Source organism: Oncorhynchus mykiss, chromosome 6 (assembly GCF_057628025.1).
Source record: "Oncorhynchus mykiss isolate SJ-2025 chromosome 6, ASM5762802v1, whole genome shotgun sequence".
NCBI classification, from domain to species: Eukaryota; Metazoa; Chordata; class Actinopteri; order Salmoniformes; family Salmonidae; genus Oncorhynchus; species Oncorhynchus mykiss.
The window spans coordinates 74,240,390-74,263,411 of NC_143027.1; the positions used below are offsets into that span (position 1 = coordinate 74,240,390).

The following is a 23,022-nucleotide window of genomic DNA, read 5'->3' on the forward strand; positions in this document are numbered from 1 at the left end:
TTTACTAACAGCTACACAGTTGTGCACTCAGTCATTTGAGTTGGAGCCTATATTTGAGTGAATTGTCTGTATACTCTGTCAGATCAGGTGATATGTAGTCTATTTAGAACTATGCTGCCAGCTAATTATAATTCTAGTTCATTTGCTACTACGGCTCGAAGGGTGTCATGTCCTCCTTGGCAAGCGTTGATCACTCCCACTAGTAGAGCTTTACAGTGTCTACATTATCAGTGACCGGTATAACTGCATACTGCGCAGCACGATATAGACGAACTAGAACGTGGCCATAAACTTGCTTCAAACTGCATACCATTTTCCTGGATCTGGGTAGTTTCATTTAACAGACACTGCTGGCTAATGTCAATGTATATAAAATGCATTACAAATACCCTTGAGTTTGATTCAACTGCATTGCCCACATTACCTCGCTCGACTTTAGGCTACCATGAGGCTTTGCGGTTCCAAAATGGCTGTGTCCAACTTCGGAAACGTTTAAGATTCTATATTTGTTGTGCTGAACGAACAGCACTAATATGAAGTATAATAACATAGGTGAAGTTAAATAATTTATTGGAAACCGCTGGAATTTTTGAGCAAAGTTAAGCGGTCGTAATTGTGATCCAGAATGGCGTATGGAACACCCCAAAAGCGGAATGAGAAAAATAAGTGAAAAGGGGAGGTCATCAACCAATGAATGAAAGGACTTTGAACCAATGAGATTACTAGTAGCTTGCGCGACTGAAATATTTGCCAATCATACAGATCATGTCGGGGCAAATGCTATCTTTGTACATGTTCAAGGGTGCGCGCACAGGAGAACATTTCCTGCCCTGATGCATGGTGGTCGAACCGAAGGGATTGTTGGAAATTTTAGAGGTTCGTATAAATGTGATTTTACCCAGTGTGCCTTTCTACAGCCATATCCAGTTTGGGAGACGGAAGGGGATAGCTGTGCTAGGCGTTTGCTATGAGAAATATACTCAATTAAACCATAGTTTAAATCATGTATTGTCTAAAAAAGTGTATTATTCGCTAGCCCACATGCTAATTAGCACTAGCAAATTATTTGTCCGCGCTCTTCACACTACTAACTAGTTAACGTTAGCAGTTCGTTTAAGAGGCTAATCTGTAAACTCGATTTCCCCATTGACTTTCTTTAGCTAAATAACTTTCATTTTCTCCACATTGTTAGCTAGTAGATACATAAATGACAAACTAGCTAGCTAACGTTAAATAAATTATCATAGAGTGTCGGTTAGTTAACGTTAATCGAACAAAAACTGTTCTCAGCTAACGTTTCTGTCAAATTTAGTTCGTTACCTATAGCTACCTAGGTATAGGTAACAAATATCCCATACCAATCACATTCATATTTGATACGGTAACGTTGTCTGACATAGCTAGCTGAAGCTGCACTGTTGACTTTCCTATCAAGTTCCATCCAACTTGGCAACAGCATGAACTGTTGAATCTATCTGCTGTTGTACAACATGTCAGCTGGAAGTTTGATTTTTATTAGTGTACGTATCAGATCTAGTAATGCAACAGACATTGCTACCTAATTGTATAACGTGGGTCTCGTCGCATCCATAAATGACCATTGTGCCTCAGGCTACTGCAGTGGCTGACTGCAGCCACATATACAGTGACTATAATGTGTGTGTGTTCGTCTGGACAGAGCAACAATGCTTTTGGCTCAGATTAACCGGGACTCCCAGGGCATTGCAGAGTTCCAAAATGCAGGTGGAGACACTCAGCAGGTCACTCTCTGTTTGGCAGAGGCTGTTTCGGGTAAGTTCACTTTCAATTTATTGGTGGGGATTCTGTCAAGTTTCCAGCAAAGGAAAAAGTTACTTACACATGCTGTTGTACATCTGGCGGCATTTTTTTTTCTTCTTGTGTCATTTTTGTTCAATAGACGGTGATCAGATGGACATGGACACTGTGAGTTTGCAGGCTGTGACCCTTGCAGATGGCTCTACAGCTTACATACAGCATAACCCTAAAGGTAACTCAAATGTCAATCATCTCCAATCATACAGTAATGGAGAGTGGCCATAAAGATATTGGCTTGACTAACAGTGAACACTGCCCCATAAAGTAACCCCCCCCCCCCCCCCCCCCCCCCACGGTCTGACCATGTAGAAAGAGTTGATAACCTTGCTTGGCCAAGTCATGACAGATTTCTTCTTTCTATGGATTATTAGCATGATTTAGTCCATTATTTGATGAGAGCAGTCTGATTGAAGAGTGCAGTCTCCATTTCAGATGGCAAGTTCATGGATGGACAGGTCATTCAGCTGGAGGATGGATCTACTGCATATGTCCAACATGTATCAATGCCAAGAGCAGGTCTGTTTTCCTCTTAGCAATGTTAATTATTGCTGTGTTATAATGAATCATTGCTTATTTAGCTTTTTCATATTTAGCTTATTCCTGACACTATTCACTTTAAGATTAAACTGTATTGTAATGGGAAAATTATTATAGTTATCAATATTTCCCCATTTTTACTTATCAGAGGAGGCCAACAGGTGGACAGGATCCCCTTTGTGTGATGTAATTGGAGGAGATGGTCTGAGACTTGAGGATGGTCAGGCTGTGCAGCTGGAAGATGGCACAACAGCTTACATCCACACGCCAAAAGGTTTGTCTCAATCTTAAAGCTGCGACATGTAACCTTTTGGGTGACCTCACCAAATTCACATAGAAATGTCATTCTCATTGAAAGCAAGTCTAATAAGTGGTCAATCTATTATATGCGCTATTTCTATGCTTCCCGATCTTAAATTTAGTTTTTGCATCTTTTACTTTCGGTTTTGTACACATGCATCAAACAGCCGAAAATATAATAGTTTTGGTTATTGAAAATATATTTCAGAGATTTAGATGGTACAATGATTCTCTACATTGCTTGTTTTGTCACATAAACTGAAATTAAGCAAACTTAAAATAAAATAGCAACTAGGAAATGGCAGTGATTTCTGCATATTGCATATTTTTAAGATTGTTGTAAACCTTTTGTAAATGTGTTTTTACCCCGTGTTTAATTTTTTTCTTCAGAAATTTGGATGGGTAAATGAAATAAAACAACTTTTTGCCATAGGGTATTAAACTTAACAAACTCCCTCACAGATACCTATGACCAGAATACCCTGCAGGCTGTTCAGCTGGAGGATGGCACCACAGCTTACATCCAGCACACAGTACAGATGCCTCAGACCAACACCATCCTGGCCATCCAGGCAGATGGAACAGTGTCAGACCTGAACGCTGATGGAACCCTCGACCAAGAGACCATCAACGTGCTAGAACAATACACCGCCAAGGTAGTTTGTTTTTGACATTGTATCTTTACAGCTCATCGACTCAGCATTATATGGAATTTTCAAATACCTTATCTGTTTGAGGTAAAATGGTCACTGGTTATTTCCCCCTTTTGTTTTCTCAGGTGGAGGCTGATGATGTCAACTCCGTACTGATGAGAGCTGAGCAAGATTGTGGTGTGCAGATGCAGGTACTATACTTCTCATGTTTATCTATGTCATATCATATTTACCAGCAGCTTACATAGGATACATATTTCTTTCAGATTGTGCTTCAAAGGCAGAGTGGTCGTAGTTCTAGGGAGCAGCCTACAGAGAAATCTTTCCGCTGTGACTATGAGGGCTGTGGGAAACTCTACACAACAGCACACCATCTGAAGGTAAATCACACTCACTCCCTGAAAATGACTTGGGTTCTTGAATGTAGAATGAGTCAGATTCAATTGGTCCAAATGACATCTGTTTATCTTGTGATTTTCTCTTTTCTGCCCTCTGCAGGTACATGAGAGGTACCACACAGGTGACCGGCCATATCTGTGTGATCACCTGGGGTGTGGAAAGAAGTTTGCTACAGGTAATAAACGACCTTCAGACTAATGCAAAGGTCATAAAACCTTTGTGATATGAAGCTGAGGTGCACTAGGCATATGTCATAGTAACCTTGTTGAAATGGCTAAGGAGATATCAGTTTCAACAATTTCTCACTCATTATCTGAACAATGTCGGTCAGTGTGACTGTGATCCATTAAATCTACAGCATGTGTTTCCAACTCAGCAAAATGTGTTTTTTTCCCCAAAAGGGTATGGCCTGAAAAGTCACATCAGGACACATACTGGTGAGAAGCCTTATCGCTGCCAGGAAGTGCACTGTGCAAAGTCGTTCAAGACGTCAGGTGACCTCCAAAAGCACATCAGAACCCACACAGGTACAAAACTTGTCCAGAGTCAGACTTATACCTAGTCTTATCCCTACATATGCAATCTACAGTGTACAACTAGTTTTTATTTTTGCCCTCGGATTTGGATTAGAAGTCATTTGATCATGCTGTTTTATAAATGATCTCATCCATGAACTTGAAGAGGTCTTGAACAAGCTCATCATCCCCTCTGTACTGTAGGAGAGAAGCCATTCATGTGCCCGTTTGAGGGGTGCGGGAGATCGTTTACTACCTCTAACATCAGGAAGGTGCACATTCGCACACACACAGGGGAGAGGCCTTACTACTGTACAGAGCCTGGCTGTGGGCGAGCCTTTGCCAGTGCCACCAACTATAAGAACCACGTGAGGATCCACACAGGTATGTAGTTCTTCTGTTTCTTTTTGTTAAAAGTCACACAACAACATTATTCAGTCCTTTTTGTAGTGTGGCCTTTTACAGTGTGATTCATGAATGGGATATATTTACAGGAGAGAAGCCTTACGTTTGCACAGTCCCAGGCTGTGACAAGCGGTTCACAGAGTACTCCAGCCTTTACAAACACCACGTTGTCCACACACCATGCAAGCCCTACAACTGCAACCACTGTGGGAAGACCTACAAGCAGATCTCCACCCTGGCCATGCACAAACGCACAGCTCATAACGTCACAGAGCCCATTGAGGAAGAGCAGGAGGCCTACTATGAACCCCCTACAGGTCAGGCTTGGAAGTCAACACCACCTTACACAGATGTATTAGTCATCAATGGATGACTTCATCTTATTTGTCTTTCCTCTCCTCTGTTTTTTGGGGAGGAGAAAAAAAAGAACCCAACCTATGTGTACGAAGGTATAACTAGTGGTGACCACAACAACTTTGTCTGCAAATCAGGCAATAATACACTGTTCAAAATTACCGTTCACTATACACAAATAGGTAACTTTATACCCACATACAGGTAACTGCCAAAACAAAGGAAACGCCAACATAGTGTCGTAATAGGACGTTGGGCCGCCAGAACCGCTTCAATGCGCCTTGGCATACAAGTGTCTGGAACTCTATTTGAGGGATGTGACACCTTTCTTCCATGAGAAATTCCATAATTTTGTTTTTTGTTGAAGGTGATAGAAAACGCTGTCTCAGGCCCACTCCAGAATCTCCCATAAGTGTTCAATTGAGTTGAGATCTGGTGGCTGAGACACACACTCTTTAAAACCCCCTATGCTCCTTGTAGATCCCTCTTTCAGATAAACTGAGATCTCTTCTTCTAGCCATGGTAGCCAAAATAATGGGTAAATGGGCATTTTAAACATTACCCTAAAAATGATGGGATGTTTTTGAATTGCTTAATTAACTCAGGAACCACACCTGTGTGGAAGAACCTGCTTTCAATATACTTTGTACTCCTAATTTGCTCAAGCGTATGCTTTATTTTGGCAGTTACCTGTAGATTACCTCTAAAGTCTGACGTATACCTCAGTGTTTAAAGGTTGACTCACGGTGAATCTCTGACTGCTGTTATGCCCTTATCAGGACTGCAACCAGAGTAATGACTTGAGTCACGAGACAATTATTGAGAAATGTCATTGTTGTTATTCCATGTGATTCAGAGGCCATCGATGATCCCTCAGTGAATTTTGCCCAGGTTGAGGAGGAGGAGTCCTGTTCGGAACAGATGACTGAGCCCATTGGTCAGCAGCATGTGCAGCTCATAACACACCCAGATGGAACCCAACAGGTTAGTTTAAAAGAAATGGTGTCTGCACATTAATTTAATAATTTCACCTGAAGTGTACCACACCCATATTTATAGCCTTAGGACAAGCATCAATTAGAGCAGTCTATACATGTAAGTTGAAAGGCGATTTTTATATATGATGTGTGTGGGTATATATACAGCATTCTGTATACATCTGGCCCTTCTATGGACACTGTGTTAACGAACCTCCAAACGAGCTTCAATGCCATACAACACTACTTCCGCGGCTTCCAACTGCTTTTAAATGCTAGTAAAACTAATTGCATGCTCTTCAACCGATTTCTGCCTGCACCCGCCCACCCGTCTAGCAGCACTACTCTGGATTGTTCTGACTTAGAATATGTGGACAACTACAAATACCTAGGTGTTTGGTTAGACTGTAAACTCTCCTTCCAGACATATTAAGCATCTAGAATCAGCTTCCTATTTCGCAACAAAGCCTGCTTCACGCATGCTGTCAAACATACCCTCGTAAAACTGACTATCCTAACGATCCTTGACTTTGGCGACGTCATTTACAAAATAGCCTCCAACGATCTACTCAGACTGCATCCAATTTGCTATCACAGTGCCATTAGTTTTGTCACCAAAGCCCCATATACAGTTGAAGTCAGAAGTTTACATACCATAGCCAAATACATTTAAATTCAGTTTTTCACAATTCCTGACATTTAATTCTAGTAAAAAATTCCCTCTCTTAGGTCTGTTAGGATCACCACTTTATTTTAAGAATGTGAAATGTCAGAATAATAGTAGAGGGAATGATTTATTTCAGCTTTTATTTCTTTCATCACATTCCCAGTGGGTCAGAAGTTTACATACACTCAATTAGTATTTGGTAGCATTGCCTTTAAATTGTTTAACTTGGGTCAAAAGTTTCAGGTAGACTTCCACAAGCTTCCCACAATAAGTTTGGTGAATTTTGGCCCATTCCTCCTGACAGAGCTGGTGTAACTGAGTCAAGTTTGTAGGCCTCTTTGCTCGCACACGCTTTTTCAGTTCTGCCCACAAATTTTCTATAGGATTGAAGTCAGGACTTTGTGATGGCCACTCCAATACCTTGACTTTGTTGTTCTTAAGCCATTTTGCCACAACTTTGGAAGAATACTTGGGGTCATTGTCTATTTGGAAGACCCATTTGCGTCCAAGCTTTAACTTCCTGACTGATGTCTTGAGATGTTGCTTCAATATATCCTCATGATGCCATCTATTTTGTGAAGTGCACCAGTCCCTCCTGCAGCAAAGCACCCCAACAACATGATGCTGCCACCTCCGGAATTTACGGTTAGGATGATGTTCTGAAGCTTGCAAGCCTCTCCCTTTTTCCTCCAAGCATAACGGTGGTCATTATGGCCAAACAGTTGTATTTTTGTTTCATCAGACCAGAAGACATTTCTCCAAAAAGTACAGTCTTTGTCCCCATGTGCACTTGCAAACCTTAGTCTGGCTTTGTTATGGTGGTTTTGGAGCGTGGCTTCTTCCTTGCTGAGCGACCTTTACGGTAATATCGATATAGGACTCGTTTTACTGTGGATATAGATACTTTTGTACCCGTTTCCTCCGTCTTCACAATGTCCTTTGCTGCTGTTCTGGGATTGATTTTCACTTTTCGCACCAATGTACGTTCATCTCTAGGAGACCTCATGCGTCTCCTTCCTGAGCGGTATGGCGGCTGTGAGGTCCCATGGTGTTTATACTTGCGTACTATTCTTTGTACAGACAAACGCGGTACCTTCAGGCATTTGGTAAATGCTTCCAAGGATGAACCAGACTTGCGGAGGTCTACAATTTTTTTTTATCTAAGGTCCTGGCTGATTTCTTTTGATTTTACCATGATGTCAAGCAAAGAGGTACTGAGTGTGAAGGTAGGCCTTGAAATACATCCACAGGTACACCTCCAATTGACTCAAATTATGTCAATTAGCCCATCAGAAGCTTCTAAAGCCATGATTTTCTGGAATTTTCCAAGCTGTTTAAAGGCAAAGTCTACTTTGTGTATGTAAACTTCTGACCCACTGGAATTGTGATACTGTGAATTATATGTGAAATAATCTGTCTGTAAACAGTTGTTGGAAAAATTACTTGTGTCATGCACAAAGTAGATGTCCTAGCCGACTTGCCAAAACTATAGTTTGTTCACAAGAAATTTGTGGAGTGGTTGAAAAATGAGTTTTAATGACTCCAACCTAAGTGTATGTAAAGTTACGACTTCAACTGTACTACCCACAACTGCGACCTGTATGCTCTCATTGGCTGGCCCTTACTACTACACCCACTGGCTCCAGGTCATCTATAAGTCTTTGCCAGGTAAAGCCCTGCCTTATCTCAGCTCACTCGTCACCATAGCAAAACCCACCTGTAGCACGCACTCCAGCAGGTATATTTCACTGGTCATCCCCAAAGCCAACACCTACTTTGGCCGCCTTTCCTTCCAGGTCTCTGCTGTCAATGACTGGAACGAATTGTAAAAATCACTGAAGCTGTAGTCTTATATCTCCCTCTCTAACTTTAAGCATCAGCTGTCAGAGCAGCTTACCGATCACTGTACCTGTACACAGCCCTTCTGTAAAGCACACCCAACTACCTCATCCCCATTATTTATTTGTTTGCTGTTTTGCACCCCAGTATCTCTACTTGCACATTCATCTTCTGCACATCTATCGCTCGTGTTTAATTGCTAAATTGTAATTGGTTCACCACTATGGCCTATTTATTGTCCTATGGGCTATGTACAGGCCACTATGGCCTATTTATTGCCTTACCTCCCTAATCTTACTTCATTTGCACACACTGTACATATATTTTTCTATTGTGTTATTGACTGTATGTTTGTTTATCCCATGTGTAACTCTGTTTTTGTCGCACTGCTTTGCTTTATCTTGGCCAGGTCGCAGTTGAAAATGAGAACTTATTCTCAACTGGCCTACCTGGTTAAATAAAGGTGAAATACAGAAATTATTCAGACCCCTTCAATTTTTCCACATTTTGTTACATTACAGCCTTATTCTAAAATTGATTATAGTTTTTTTTAATTTTCATTAAAATTACACACAATACCCCATAATGACAAAGCAAATACTCATTTTTAGAAAACTGAAATATACGTTTACATAAGTATTCAGACCCTTTACTCAGTACTTTGTTGAAGCACCTTTGGCAGCGATTACAGCCTCGAGTCATATATATGTATGATGCTACAAGCTTAGCACACCTGTATTTGGGGAGTTTCTCTCATTCTTCTCTGCAGATCCTCTCAAGCTCTGTCAGGTTGGATGAGGTGGTTGCTGCACAGCTATTTTCAGGTCTCCCCAGAGATGTTTGATCGAGCGGGTTCAAGTCGTCCGGGCTTTGGCTGGGCCACTCAAGGACATTCAGAGACTTGTCCCAAAGCCCCTCCTGAGTTGTCTTGACTGTGTTTGTTGTCCTGTTGGAAGGTGAACTTTTTGTTTTACCTTCCTTTATTTAACTAGGTAAGTCAGTTAAGAACAAATTCGTATTTACAATGACAGCCTACCCCGGCCAAACCCTAACCCAGACAACGCTGGGTCAATTGTGAGCCACCCTATGCGACTCCCAATCATAACCGGTTGTGATATAGCCTGGAAACTAACCAGGGTCTGTAATGGCGCCTCTAGCACTGAGATGCAGTGCGCCACTCGGCAGCCCTGGAGCATGTTTTCATCAAGGATCTCTGTACTTTGCTCTGTTCACCTTTGCCTCGATCCTGACGAGTCTCCCAGTACCTGCCACTGAAAAACATCCCCAAAGCATGATGCTGCCAACACCATGCTTCACCATAGGGATGGTGCCAGTTTTCCTCCAGATGTGATTTTTGGCATTCAGGTCTAAGAAATTCATCTTGATTTCATCAGACTAGAGAATCTTTCTCATGGTCTGAGAGTCCTTTAGGTGCCCATTGGCAAACTCCAAGCAGGCTGTCTTATACCTTTTAATGAGGAGTGGCTTCCGTCTGACCACTTTACCATAAAGGCCTGATTGGTGGAGTGCTGCAGAGATGGGAGAACCTTCCAGAAGGACAACCATCTCCACAGAGGAACTCTGGAGCTCTTTCAGAGTGACCATCGGGTTATTGGTCACCTCCCTGACCGAGGTCCTTCTCCCCTGATTGCTCAGGAAGGGTCTTGGTGGTTCCAAACTTAATCCATTTAAGAATGATGGAGAACGCTGTGTTCTTTGGGACCTTCAATGCTGCAGAAATGTTTTGGTACCCTTCCCTAGATCTGTGCCCTGACATAATCCTGTCTCGGAGCTCTATGGACAATTCCTTCGACCTCATGTCTTGGTTTTTGCTCTGACATGCACTGTCAACTGTGGAACCTTATAAAGACAGGTGTGTGCCTTTCCAAATCATGTCCAATCAATTGAATTTTCCACAGTTGGACTCCAATCAAGTTGTCGAAACATCTCAAGGATGATCAATGGAAACATGATGCACCTGAGCTCAATTTCGAGTCTCCTAGCAAAGGGTCTGTATACTTATGTAAATAAGGTATTTCTGTTATTTTTAATAGATGTGCAAACATTTCTAAACCCGTTTTTCGCTTTGTCATTATGGGGAATTGTGTGTAGATTGCTGAGAATAAAAATAAAAATCGATTTTAGATTAAGGCTATATATAACATAACAGTGGGGGGGGGGGGAATAAGGTGTCTGAATACTTAACAAATGCACTGTATTTATTTATTTATTGATTGAATATTATAACCGTGTAGACATTTCAGGTAGACAAAACATATGTTGATACCAAATAGTAGTTGTCATAATAAATGAATTAGATGGCATTCACAAGAAATGGCTAAAAGGATGGAAATGTTGTTTGTGAATAAAGGTGTGTGTGGTGGAGCTTGTGCGGGTGCAGGCTCTTTATTTTCTACCTAGTTTTTTTGGCCTTGCACCCCACTAAAGGATGTGTGTTTGAACACACTTCACTACCCAACAGGTTAGCAAATACTAAACTAGAATAAGCATATTCATTATATTTCTATGTTACCTCTCTTAATTAATGTCTCAACAACTCCATTTATCCCCCTACATCTTCACACCTCTTTACCCATGGCACCGTACACTGAGGATGTTTTACATGCACACTAATAATTAAATATGAGACTGATTATGACAGAGGGCCAAGTATGGCATTAGTTGTGTAAACCCCTACCTATGCTTATCTTAATCAGTGTATGGTCATAATCGAACTAAGCGATTAAAACACCTGGTTTTCTGAGTAATCTTTCCAATTATAAGGACATGTAAAAGTTAAATCGGCGTTCCAGCAGTGTATTTGGTCTGCACATGTGCCAGTACTGCAAGCCTCCCTCTTATGCGCGAGTGAAGTGAGATTGGAAAAACTGAAAGTATGCATCTTAAATAGTTGTCACATACAAATGTTATACATTAAGTGTACACAACATTAAGAACACCTTCCTAATATTGAGTTTCAACCCCCACCCCCCCTTACCCTCAGAACAGCCTCAATTCATCTGGCATGGACTGTACAAGGTGTCGAAAGCGTTCCACAAGGATACTGGCCCATGTTGACTCCAATGCATCCCACAGAAGACCGCTTTGTTTAGCTATACAATATTTCATTGAGGGCAAATGGTAAGTCATAAGTTAGTGTATGATAAAATGTTACATGCTTTTCATTCCCAGGTCAGTATCTCCCAGGCTGACATGCAGGCATTGGGAAACACAATTACCATGGTAACCAGTGATGGCACCACCTTCACGGTTCCTTCCCATGAAATGCTTAATGCAGATGGTACACATTCAGTCACCATGGTAGCAGCAGATGGTACAGAAGAGCAGGTGAGTTTTACTAAAACTTTACCACCATGATCTGAAATACCCAAATGTGTCCCTGTCTTTAGTTCTGTTTGATACATTAACAGTGACAGAACTAGAATGATGACTAGTGATTCTATTTCTATCAACGCACCCACAGCAAACACCAATAGAACTGTCTACTTTCCACTTAATGGGCAAAACCCCCTTTCAGACTTACTAATCATTGTCATTTGTGATGCGTTTTGGACTTTAGGTCTTAATACATGTTGGACCTCTCCCCCCCCCCCCCAGGTGGCCATTGATTTGGCCTCCTTTCAGGGCATACAGACAGAGGAGGGGGTTCACCCTGTCACTCTGTTAGCCACCTCAAACGGCACACAGATCGCTGTCCAGGTAGGGGACTCCCTCTGACACAAAACACCAAGTATTGCAACATACAAGCAGGCCACACAATATATTCCCATTGGATGCTGAGAAGCATAACGAGTTCAAATGACACTGCAGTAGCTTTAACAAACAGCTGTTTGTTAGCCTAACTCACAGCCTTACAAAAGAAGTACAGTTCAGTATGTTGTAGTCACTGAGCTGGCCTACAGCAGTGTGAATCTGAGATTAGGCCTCTTTTTGTATTGACCATCACTAAGTGTCCTATTCAGTCTTGAGGTACACGTGTTTTAGAAACTCTGCACCTCTCCTGTCTATTCCAGACAAATCCCTTGCTAAATAGAAACAAAAACATTCAGTGTGTTGGTATTTATTTATTTTCAACGATCACATCAGTCCTTCCATTGTGATGTTAATACAAGGTGTTTTAAGTAAATAAGGTTAGTCTTGACTCATCCTTGTAGACTTCATCCGTCAGTCTGCTATGTAGGTTTGCTTCCCTTTGACACCTACATGACGCCTTTGACGCCTTCTGTTTACTGCAATGGGAGGAGACTTAATTTTTAAACTAAACTAAAGTATCTAATGTGGTGGTTCATTTCTTTACTATCAAATGAGGAGAGACAAACTTAGCACACAAGTCAGAGTTATACTTAAAATAAATCTTTATTCACTAAAGTGAATAATATTTAATAATAAGGGAGCAGGTCAATACAACACACACGTACAGTGGGGAGAACAAGTATTTAATACACTGCCGATTTTTGCAGGTTTTCCTACTTACAAAGCATGTAGAGGTCTGTAATTTTTATCATAGGTACACTTCAACTGTGAGACGGAATCTAAAACAAAAATCCAGAAAATCACATTGTATGATTTTTAAGTAATTAATTTGCATTTTATTGCATGACATAAGTATTTGATCACCTACCAACCAGTAATAATTCCAGCTCTCACAGACCTGTTAGTTTTTCTTTAAGAATCCCTCCTGTTCTCCACTCATTACCTGTATTAAAATACACCTGTCCACACACTCAATCAAACAGACTCCAACCTCTCCACAATGGCTAAGACCAGAGAGCTGTGTAAGGACATCAGGGATAAAATTGTAGACCTGCACAAGGCTGGGATGGGCTACAGGACAATGGCAAGCAGCTTGGTGAGAAGGCAACAACTGTTGGCGCAATTATTAGAAAATGGAAGAAGTTCAAGATGACGGTCAATCACCCTCGGTCTGGGGCTCCATGCAAGATCTCACCTCGTGGGGCATCAATGATCATGAGGAAGGTGAGGGATCAGCGCAGAACTACACGGCAGGACCTGGTCAATGACCTGAAGAGAGCTGGGACCACAGTCTCAAAGAAAATCATTAGTAACACACTACGCCGTCATGGATTAAAATCCTGCAGCGCACGCAAGGTCCCCCTGCTCAAGCCAGCGCATGTCCAAGCCCGTCTGAAGTTTGCCAATGACCATCTGGATGATCCAGAGGAGTAGGAGAAGGTCATGTGGTCTGATGAGACTAAAATAGAGCTTTTTGGTCTAAACTCCACTCGCCGTGTTTGGAGGAAGAAGGATGAGTACAACCCCGAGAACACCATCCCAACTGTGAAGCATGGAGGTGGAAACATCATTCTTTGGGGATGCTTTTCTGCAAAGGGCACAGGACGACTGCACCGTATTGAGGGGAGGATGGATGGGGCCATGTATCGTGAGATCTGGCCAACAACCTCTTTCCTCAGTAAGAGCTTTGAAGATGGGTCGTGGCTGGGTCTTCCAGCATGACAACGACCCAAAACACACAGCCAGGGCAACTAAGGAGTGGCTCCATAAGAAGCATCTCAAGGTCCTGGAGTGGCCTAGTCAGTCTCCAGACCTGAACCCAATAGAACATCTTTGGAGGGAGCTGAAAGTCCGTATTGCCCAGCGACAGCCCCGAAACCTGAAGGATCTGGACATGGTCTGTATGGAGGAGTGGGCCAAAATCCCTGCTGCAGTGTGTGCAAACCTGGTCAAGAACTACAGGAAACGTATGATCTCTGTAATTGCAAAGGTTTCTGTACCAAATATTAAGTTCTGCTTTTCTGATGTATCAAATACTTATGTCATGCAATAAAATGCAAATTAATTACTTAAAAATCATACAATGTGATTTTCTGGATTTTTGTTTTAGATTCCGTCTCTCACAGTTGAAGTGTACCTATGATAAAAATGACAGACCTCTACATGCTTTGTAAGTAGGAAACACTGCCAATTTTGCAGGTTATCAAATACTTGTTCTCCCCACTGTGTGTGTGTGTGAATCGATTGAGTGCTCTACGATAATGATGGCTGGTCGACAAATTTGTTGAGAGCCCCGAGACATAAGTACAAATGTATTTTATAGCCAAGATACACCCCTTTCAGTCTACATGACAAACAACATATGTGTGGAATGGGTCACGAGGTAAAGATTTGTATGAAAGATACTGTCTGCTGTGAATTCTAAGTATCTGCTGTAAAAACAGTTATCTTTGTGTAGAGACCAAGATCTTGCCCTGGGGTCATCTCTCCCTGGTTCCATATAGAACAAAACATTAACTCATTAATTGTGGTCTCTTCAGGTTTTATCACCCAAAATACATCGTAAATCTCCTGTCAGTTATCTCCCAGAGGCCCACTTTCAGTTCACACAGACAATAGTTATAAGAACCCTCTATTCTGTTGCATAAAAAAACATTTGATACAATAAAAGTATTTTGCTCTCACACTAATGACGAGATTTTGTATTATGTTACTTACACCTGATCAGACCATCAATTTTGCATAAATAATATTGTTTTCTCAGTGTGTGATTTCAAACTTTCTGTTTCCTAGCTCAGTGAACAACCTTCACTCGAAGAAGCCATCAGGATAGCATCAAGAATACAACAAGGAGAGATGGGATTGGATGATTAGATAAGATAAGCCTTTCAATTTCTATTGAAATATTTGATATGACGAGAACAACTGATCTATACAGATTCTACAGTTTTCTGACTTAAGGGTATTGTTCTTAAATCAAACATGGAATTCTTTATTAAGATTTGTAAATAGACATTTTGATATGGCTGCACCAAGAGTCTGTAATGCTGAAACATCCATTACTTTGTTGAGTAAGATGTGTGTTGCTGCATGAATGAGATTAAGAAATGTAAGGTGTGTTTGGACTTTTGGTACCATTTTTCCATGTGTGAATATTGTATTCTGTGTAAATACAGTAAATAGCCAATGTTTTGAATCCAGCATATATTTTAACTTTGAATGTGTACAAATAATGGATACACATTGGTTGTTAAATAAAGCAGTACAATTCTATATATTTGCACTAATTGTTTTTGTGATAATGTTGTAGATGTATCATCTGCAATCTACTTGATTACTATTGAAACAGGATATTGTTTAGTATTTTATTGAATTTATTTGTATGTGTAAGACCCAGTGTGATATTTGTTGATAGCAAGTGCTTAAAATGTCTACCACATCTTTACGTCAACTCATACTATTATATGAGCAGTTAGACAATTCTTATCAATTTAAGATTTTGGAGCATATTTGCTTTTTGTGTAAATAATTGAATGATATACCAAGAAGCAATTTCAGAAATGATCAATGTATATTGTGAATGCTATAAGATTAGCTGAGGTTATAAAATGGCGCTGGAAGAAATGGCAGCAGTTTTACGGGCACCCAGCCGATTGTGCTATTATGTGGGGTTTTTTTGCGTTATTTCTAACTTATTTTGTACAGAATGTTTCTGCAACTGTATCTTACAGCAAAAAAGAGCTTCTGGATATCTCGGTCTGATACCAGGACCGAGATCACTCACCTCGGATTAGAAGATTTTTTTTCTACAACAAACACCCCACAGGACCGCCATCTCCGTTATTTGCAAGAGAAAGCGACGCAGGAACAGAGGACAAAGAGCCGGATGCCTGGTCAGGACCCGGAGAAGGCGACTGGGAAAGCTGCCGTTACCGTCAATACTACTCGCCAACGTGCAATCATTGGACAATACATTAGACGAGGTACGATCACGAATATCCTACCAACAGGACATCAAAAACTGTAATATCCTATGTTTCACAGAATCGTGGCTGAATGAAGACATGGATATTCAGCTAGCGGGATAAACGCTGCACCGGCAAGATAGAACAGGGGTCTGTGCATATTTGTAAACAACAGCTGGTGCACGAAATCTAAGGAAGTCTAGATTTTGCTCGCCTGAAGTAGAGTATATTGTGATAAATTGCAGGCCACACTACTTGCCTAGAGAGTTTTCAGCTATACTTTTTGTGGCTGTCTATTTACTACCACAGACAGATGCTGTCACTAAGACCGCACTCCGTCAGCTGTATAAGGAAATAAGCAAACAGGAAACCACTCACCCAGAGGCGGTGCTCCTAGTGGCCGGAGACTTTAATGCAGGGAAATTTAAATCAGTTCTACCAAGTTTCTATCAACATGTTAAATGTGCAACCAGGCAGAAAATAATTCTAGATCACCTGTACTCCACACACAGAGGTGTGTACAAAGCTCTCTCTCGCCCTCCATTTGGTAAATCCAACCACAACTCTATCCTCCTGATTCCTGCTTACAAGCAACAATTAAAGCAGGAAGCAACAGTGACTCGGTCTATCAAAAAGTGACTGTACGTACATACCCCAACCAGAAGCAATGGATTACAAGCAACATTCGCACTGAGCTAAACGGTAGAGCTGCCACTTTCAAGGTGCGGGACTCTAACCCGGAAGCTTCCAAGAAATCCTGCTATGCCCTGCGACGAACCATCTAACAGACAAAGCATCAATACAGGGCTAAGATTGAATCATACTACACCCGCTCCAACGCTCGTCTTATGTGGCAGGGCTTGCAAACTATTACAGACTACAAAGGGAAGCACAGCTGCGAGCTGCCCGGTGACAAGCCTACCAGACGAGCTAAATCACTTCTATGCTCGCTTCGAGGCAAGCAACACTGAGGCATGCATGAGAGCATCAGCTGTTCCTGATGACTGTGTGATCACACACTCCGTAGCCAACGTGAGTAAGACCTTTTAAACTGGTCAACATACACAAGGCTGCGTGGCCAGACGGATTACCAGGATGTGTGCTCCAGGCATGTGCTGACAAACTGGCAGGTGTCTTCACTGACATTTTCAACATGTCCCTGAATGAGTCTGTAATACCAACATGTTTCAAGCAGACCACCATAGTCCCTGTGCCCACGATCACAAAGGCAACCTGCCTAAATGACTACAGACCCGTAGCACTCACGTCCGTAGCCATGAAGTGCTTTGAAAGGTTGGTTATGGCTCACAACATCGTTATCCCAGAAACCCTAGACCCACTCCAATTTGTATACCGCCCAAACAGATCCACAGATGATGCAATCTCTATTGCACTCCACACTGCCCTTTGCCACCTGGACAAAAGGAACACTTATGTGAGAATGCTATTAATTGACTACAGCTCAGCATTCAACACCATAGTACCCTCAAAGCTCATCACTAAGCTAAGGATCCTGGGACTAAACACCTCCCTCTGCAACTGGATCCTGGACTTCCTGACGGGCCACCCCCAGGTGATGAGGGTAGGTAGCAACACATCTGCCATGCTGATCCTCAACACTGGAGCTCCACAGGGGTGTGTGCTCAGTCCCCTCCTGTACTCCCTGTTCACCCACGACTGCATGGCCAGGCACGACTCCAACACCATAAAGTTTGCAGACAACACAAAAGTGGTAGGCCTGATCAGACAACAACGAGACAACCTATTGGGAGGAGGTCAGAGACCTTGGCCGTGTGGTGCCAGAATAATAACCTATCCCTCAACGTAACCAAGACTAAGGAGATGATTGTGGACTACAGGAAAAGGAAGACCGAGCACGCCCCCATTCTTATCGACGGGGCTGTAATGGAACAGGTTGAGAGCTTCAAGTTCCTCGGTGTCCACATCAACAACAAACTAGAATGGTCCAAACACACCAAGACGGTCGTAAAGAGTTCACGACATAGCCTATTCCCCCTCAGGAAACTAAAAAGATTTTGCATGGGTCCTGAGATCCTCAAAAGGTTCTACAGCTGCAACATCGAGAACATGCTGACTGGTTGCATCACTGCCTGGTACGGCAATTGCTTGGCGTACGGCCCAGTACGGCAATTGCTCGGCGTACGGCCCAGAACATCACTGGGGCTAAGCTGCCTGCCATCCAGGACCTCTTCACCAGGCGGTGTCAGTGGAAGGCCCTAAAAATTGTCAAAGACCCCAGCCACCCCAGTCATAGAATGTTCTCTCGCCCCCCAAAGCCTCTTTTTACGCTGCTGCTACTCTCTGTTTATCATATATGCATAGTCACTTTAACTATACAGTGGGGCAAAAAAGTATTTGGTCAGCCACCAATTGTGCAAGTTCTCCCACTTAAGATGAGGCCTGTAATTTTCATCATAGGTACACTTCAACTATGACAGACAAAAGGAGAAAAAAAATCCAGAAAATCACATTGTAGGATTTTTTTTATGAATTTATTTGCAAATTATGGTGGAAAATAAGTATTTGGTCACCTACAAACAAGCAAGATTTCTGGCTCTCACAGACCTGTAACTTCTTCGTATGCCTTATGACTAACGAGACATGGTGTGATGAAAGAAACATACAGGAACTCAAATCCTTCTGTTCACCTGATTTTAGAATTCCTCACAATCAAATGTAGACCGCATTATCTACCAAGAGAATTCTCTTCGATTATAATCACAGCCGTGTATATATATCCCCCCCAAGCAGATGGCTCTGAACAAACTTTATTTGACTATTTGCAAACTGGAATCCATTCATCCGGAGGCTGCATTCATTGTTGCTGGGGATTTTAACAAGGCTAATCTGAAAACAAGACTCCCAAAATTTTATCAGCATATCGATTGCGCAACCAGGGGTGGAAAAACCTTGGATCATTGTTACTCTAACTTCCGCGACGCATATAAGGCCCTGCCCCGCCCTCCTTTCGGAAAAGCTGACCACGACTCCATTTTGTTGATCCCTGCCTACAGACAGAAACTAAAACAAGAGGCTCCCACGCTGAGGTCTGTCCAACGCTGGTCCAACCAAGCTGACTCCACACTCCAAGACTGCTTCCATCACGTGGACTGGGACATGTTTCGTATTGCGTCAGATAACAATATTGACGAATACGCTGATTCGGTGTGCGAGTTCATTAGAACGTGCGTTGAAGATGTTGTTTCCATAGCAACGATTAAAACATTCCCTAACCAGAAACCGTGGATTGATGGCAGCATTCGCGTGAAACTGAAATCGCGAACCACTGCTTTTAATCAGGGCAAGGTGACTGGTAACATGACCGAATACAAACAGTGCAGCTATTCCCTCCGCAAGGCTATCAAACAAGCTAAGCGTCAGTACAGAGACAAAGTAGAATCTCAATTCAACGGCTCAGACACGAGGCATGTGGCAGGGTCTACAGTCAATCACGGACTACAAGAAGAAATCCAGCCCAGTCACGGACCAGGATGTCCTGCTCCCAGGCAGACTAAATAACTTTTTTGCCCGCTTTGAGGACAATACAGTGCCACTGACACGGCCTGCAACGAAAACATGCAGACTCTCCTTCACTGCAGCCGAGGTGAGTAAGACATTTAAACGTGTTAACCCTCGCAAGGCTGCAGGCCCAGACAGCATCCCCAGCCGCGCCCTCAGAGCATGCGCAGACCAGCTGGCCGGTGTGTTTACGGACATATTCAATCAATCCCTATACCAGTCTGCTGTTCCCACATGCTTCAAGAGGGCCACCATTGTTCCTGTTCCCAAGAAAGCTAAGGTAACTGAGCTAAACGACTACCGCCCCGTAGCACTCACTTCCGTCATCATGAAGTGCTTTGAGAGACTAGTCAAGGACCATATCACCTCCACCCTACCCGACACCCTAGACCCACTCCAATTTGCTTACTGCCCAAATAGGTCCACAGACGATGCAATCTCAAGAAACACTGCACACTGCTCTAACCCATCTGGACAAGAGGAATACCTATGTGAGAATGCTGTTCGACTACAGCTCGGCATTCAACACCATAGTACCCTCCAAGCTCGTCATCAAGCTCGAGACCCTGGGTCTCGACCCCGCCCTGTGCAACTGGGTACTGGACTTCCTGACGGGCCGCCCCCAGGTGGTGAGGGTAGGCAACATCTCCACCCCGCTGATCCTCAACACTGGGGCCCCACAAGGGTGCGTTCTGAGCCCTCTCCTGTACTCCCTGTTCACCCACGACTGCGTGGCCACGCACGCCTCCAACTCAATCATCAAGTTTGTGGACGACACAACAGTTGTAGGCTTGATTACCAACAACGACGAGACGGCCTACAGGGAGGAGGTGAGGGCCCTCGGAGTGTGGTGTCAGGAAAATAAACCTCTCACTCAATGTCAACAAAACTAAGGAGATGATTGTGGACTTCAGGAAACAGCAGAGGGAACACCCCCCTATCCACATCGATGGAACAGTAGTGGAGAGGGTAGCAAGTTTTAAGTTCCTCGGCATACACATCACAGACAAACTGAATTGGTCCACTCACACAGACAGCATCGTGAAGAAGGCGCAGCAGCGCCTCTTCAACCTCAGGAGGCTGAAGAAATTTGGTTTGTCACCAAAAGCACTCACAAACTTCTACAGATGCACAATCGAGAGCATCCTGGCGGGCTGTATCACCGCCTGGTACGGCAACTGCTCCGCCCACAACCGTAAGGCTCTCCAGAGGGTAGTGAGGTCTGCACAACGCATCACTGGGGGCAAACTACCTGCCCTCCAGGACACCTACACCACCCGATGTTACAGGAAGGCCATAAAGATCATCAAGGACATCAACCACCCGAGCCACTGCCTGTTCACCCCGCTATCATCCAGAAGGCGAGGTCAGTACAGGTGCATCAAAGCTGGGACCGAGAGACAGAAGCTGTTTTTCAATCTCAAGGCAATCAGACTGTTAAACAGCCACCACTAACATTGAGTGGCTGCTGCCAACACACTGACACTGACACTGACTCAACTCCAGCCACTTTAATAATGGGAATTGATGGGAAATGATGTAAATATATCACTAGCCACTTTTAACAATGCTACCTTGAATAATGTAGGGTAAGTAACATTATTTATCTCATATGCATACGTATATACTGTACTCTATATCATTGACTGCATCTATATAATACATGTATCACTAGCCACTTTAACTATGCCACTTTGTTTACATACTCACCTCATGTACAGTGCCTTGCGAAAGTATTCGGCCCCCTTGAACTTTGCGACCTTTTGCCACATTTCAGGCTTCAAACATAAAGATATAAAACTGTATTTTTTTGTGAAGAATCAACAACAAGTGGGACACAATCATGAAGTGGAACGACATTTATTGGATATTTCAAACTTTTTTAACAAATCAAAAATTGAAAAATTGGGCGTGCAAAATTATTCAGCCCCCTTAAGTTAATACTTTGTAGCGCCACCTTTTGCTGCGGTTACAGCTGTAAGTCGCTTGGGGGTATGTCTCTATCAGTTTTGCACATCGAGAGACTGAAATTTTTTCCCATTCCTCCTTGCAAAACAGCTCGAGCTCAGTGAGGTTGGATGGAGAGCATTTGTGAACAGCAGTTTTCAGTTCTTTCCACAGATTCTCGATTGGATTCAGGTCTGGACTTTGACTTGGCCATTCTAACACCTGGATATGTTTATTTTTGAACCATTCCATTGTAGATTTTGCTTTATGTTTTGGATCATTGTCTTGTTGGAAGACAAATCTCCGTCCCAGTCTCAGGTCTTTTGCAGACTCCATCAGGTTTTCTTCCAGAATGGTCCTGTATTTGGCTCCATCCATCTTCCCATCAATTTTAACCATCTTCCCTGTCCCTGCTGAAGAAAAGCAGGCCCAAACCATGATGCTGCCACCACCATGTTTGACAGTGGGGATGGTGTGTTCAGCTGTGTTGCTTTTACGCCAAACATAACGTTTTGCATTGTTGCCAAAAAGTTCAATTTTGGTTTCATCTGACCAGAGCACCTTCTTCCACATGTTTGGTGTGTCTCCCAGGTGTCTTGTGGCAAACTTTAAACAACACTTTTTATGGATATCTTTAAGAAATGGCTTTCTTCTTGCCACTCTTCCATAAAGGCCAGATTTGTGCAATATACGACTGATTGTTGTCCTATGGACAGAGTCTCCCACCTCAGCTGTAGATCTCTGCAGTTCATCCAGAGTGATCATGGGCCTCTTGGCTGCATCTCTGATCAGTCTTCTCCTTGTATGAGCTGAAAGTTTAGAGGGACGGCCAGGTCTTGGTAGATTTGCAGTGGTCTGATACTCCTTCCATTTCAATATTATCGCTTGCACAGTGCTCCTTGGGATGTTTAAAGCTTGGGAAATCTTTTTCTATCCAAATCCGGCTTTAAACTTCTTCACAACAGTATCTCGGACCTGCCTGGTGTGTTCCTTGTTCTTCATGATGCTCTCTGCGCTTTTAACGGACCTCAGACTATCACAGTGCAGGTGCATTTATACAGAGACTTGATTACACACAGGTGGATTGAATTTATCATCATTAGTCATTTAGGTCAACATTGGATCATTCAGAGATCCTCACTGAACTTCTGGAGAGAGTTTGCTGCACTGAAAGTAAAGGGGCTGAATAATTTTGCACGCCCAATTTTTCAGTTTTTGATTTGTTAAAAAAGTTTGAAATATCCAATAAATGTCATTCCACTTCATGATTGTGTCCCACTTGTTGTTGATTCTTCACAAACAAATACAGTTTTA

General features: G+C 42.7%; 1 protein-coding gene across 9 annotated transcripts; it reads left to right on the forward strand.

The window, feature by feature from the left end:
- Positions 1 to 430: 430 nt before the first annotated feature.
- LOC110526565 (zinc finger protein 143B) lies at positions 431 to 15,529 on the forward strand. Of its 9 annotated transcripts, none has more exons than XM_021607637.3 (16): positions 431 to 876; positions 1,679 to 1,791; positions 1,919 to 2,008; positions 2,257 to 2,352; positions 2,522 to 2,647; positions 3,136 to 3,329; positions 3,452 to 3,517; positions 3,593 to 3,706; positions 3,825 to 3,900; positions 4,127 to 4,252; positions 4,445 to 4,624; positions 4,735 to 4,962; positions 5,856 to 5,983; positions 11,675 to 11,830; positions 12,101 to 12,202; positions 15,050 to 15,529. In XM_021607637.3, exons 2-16 carry the CDS (start codon positions 1,686 to 1,688, stop codon positions 15,128 to 15,130), a joined length of 1,869 nt encoding a protein of 622 aa, XP_021463312.3. In that variant the 5' UTR covers positions 431 to 876; positions 1,679 to 1,685; the 3' UTR covers positions 15,131 to 15,529. The 9 variants fall into 9 exon arrangements, 7 of the variants coding, with proteins under 7 accessions (XP_021463312.3, XP_021463314.3, XP_090094973.1 ...); XM_021607639.3 differs by having other exon boundaries at positions 443 to 876; positions 2,269 to 2,352; XR_016496862.1 differs by having other exon boundaries at positions 708 to 876; positions 11,487 to 11,830.
- Positions 15,530 to 23,022: the final 7,493 nt, after the last annotated feature.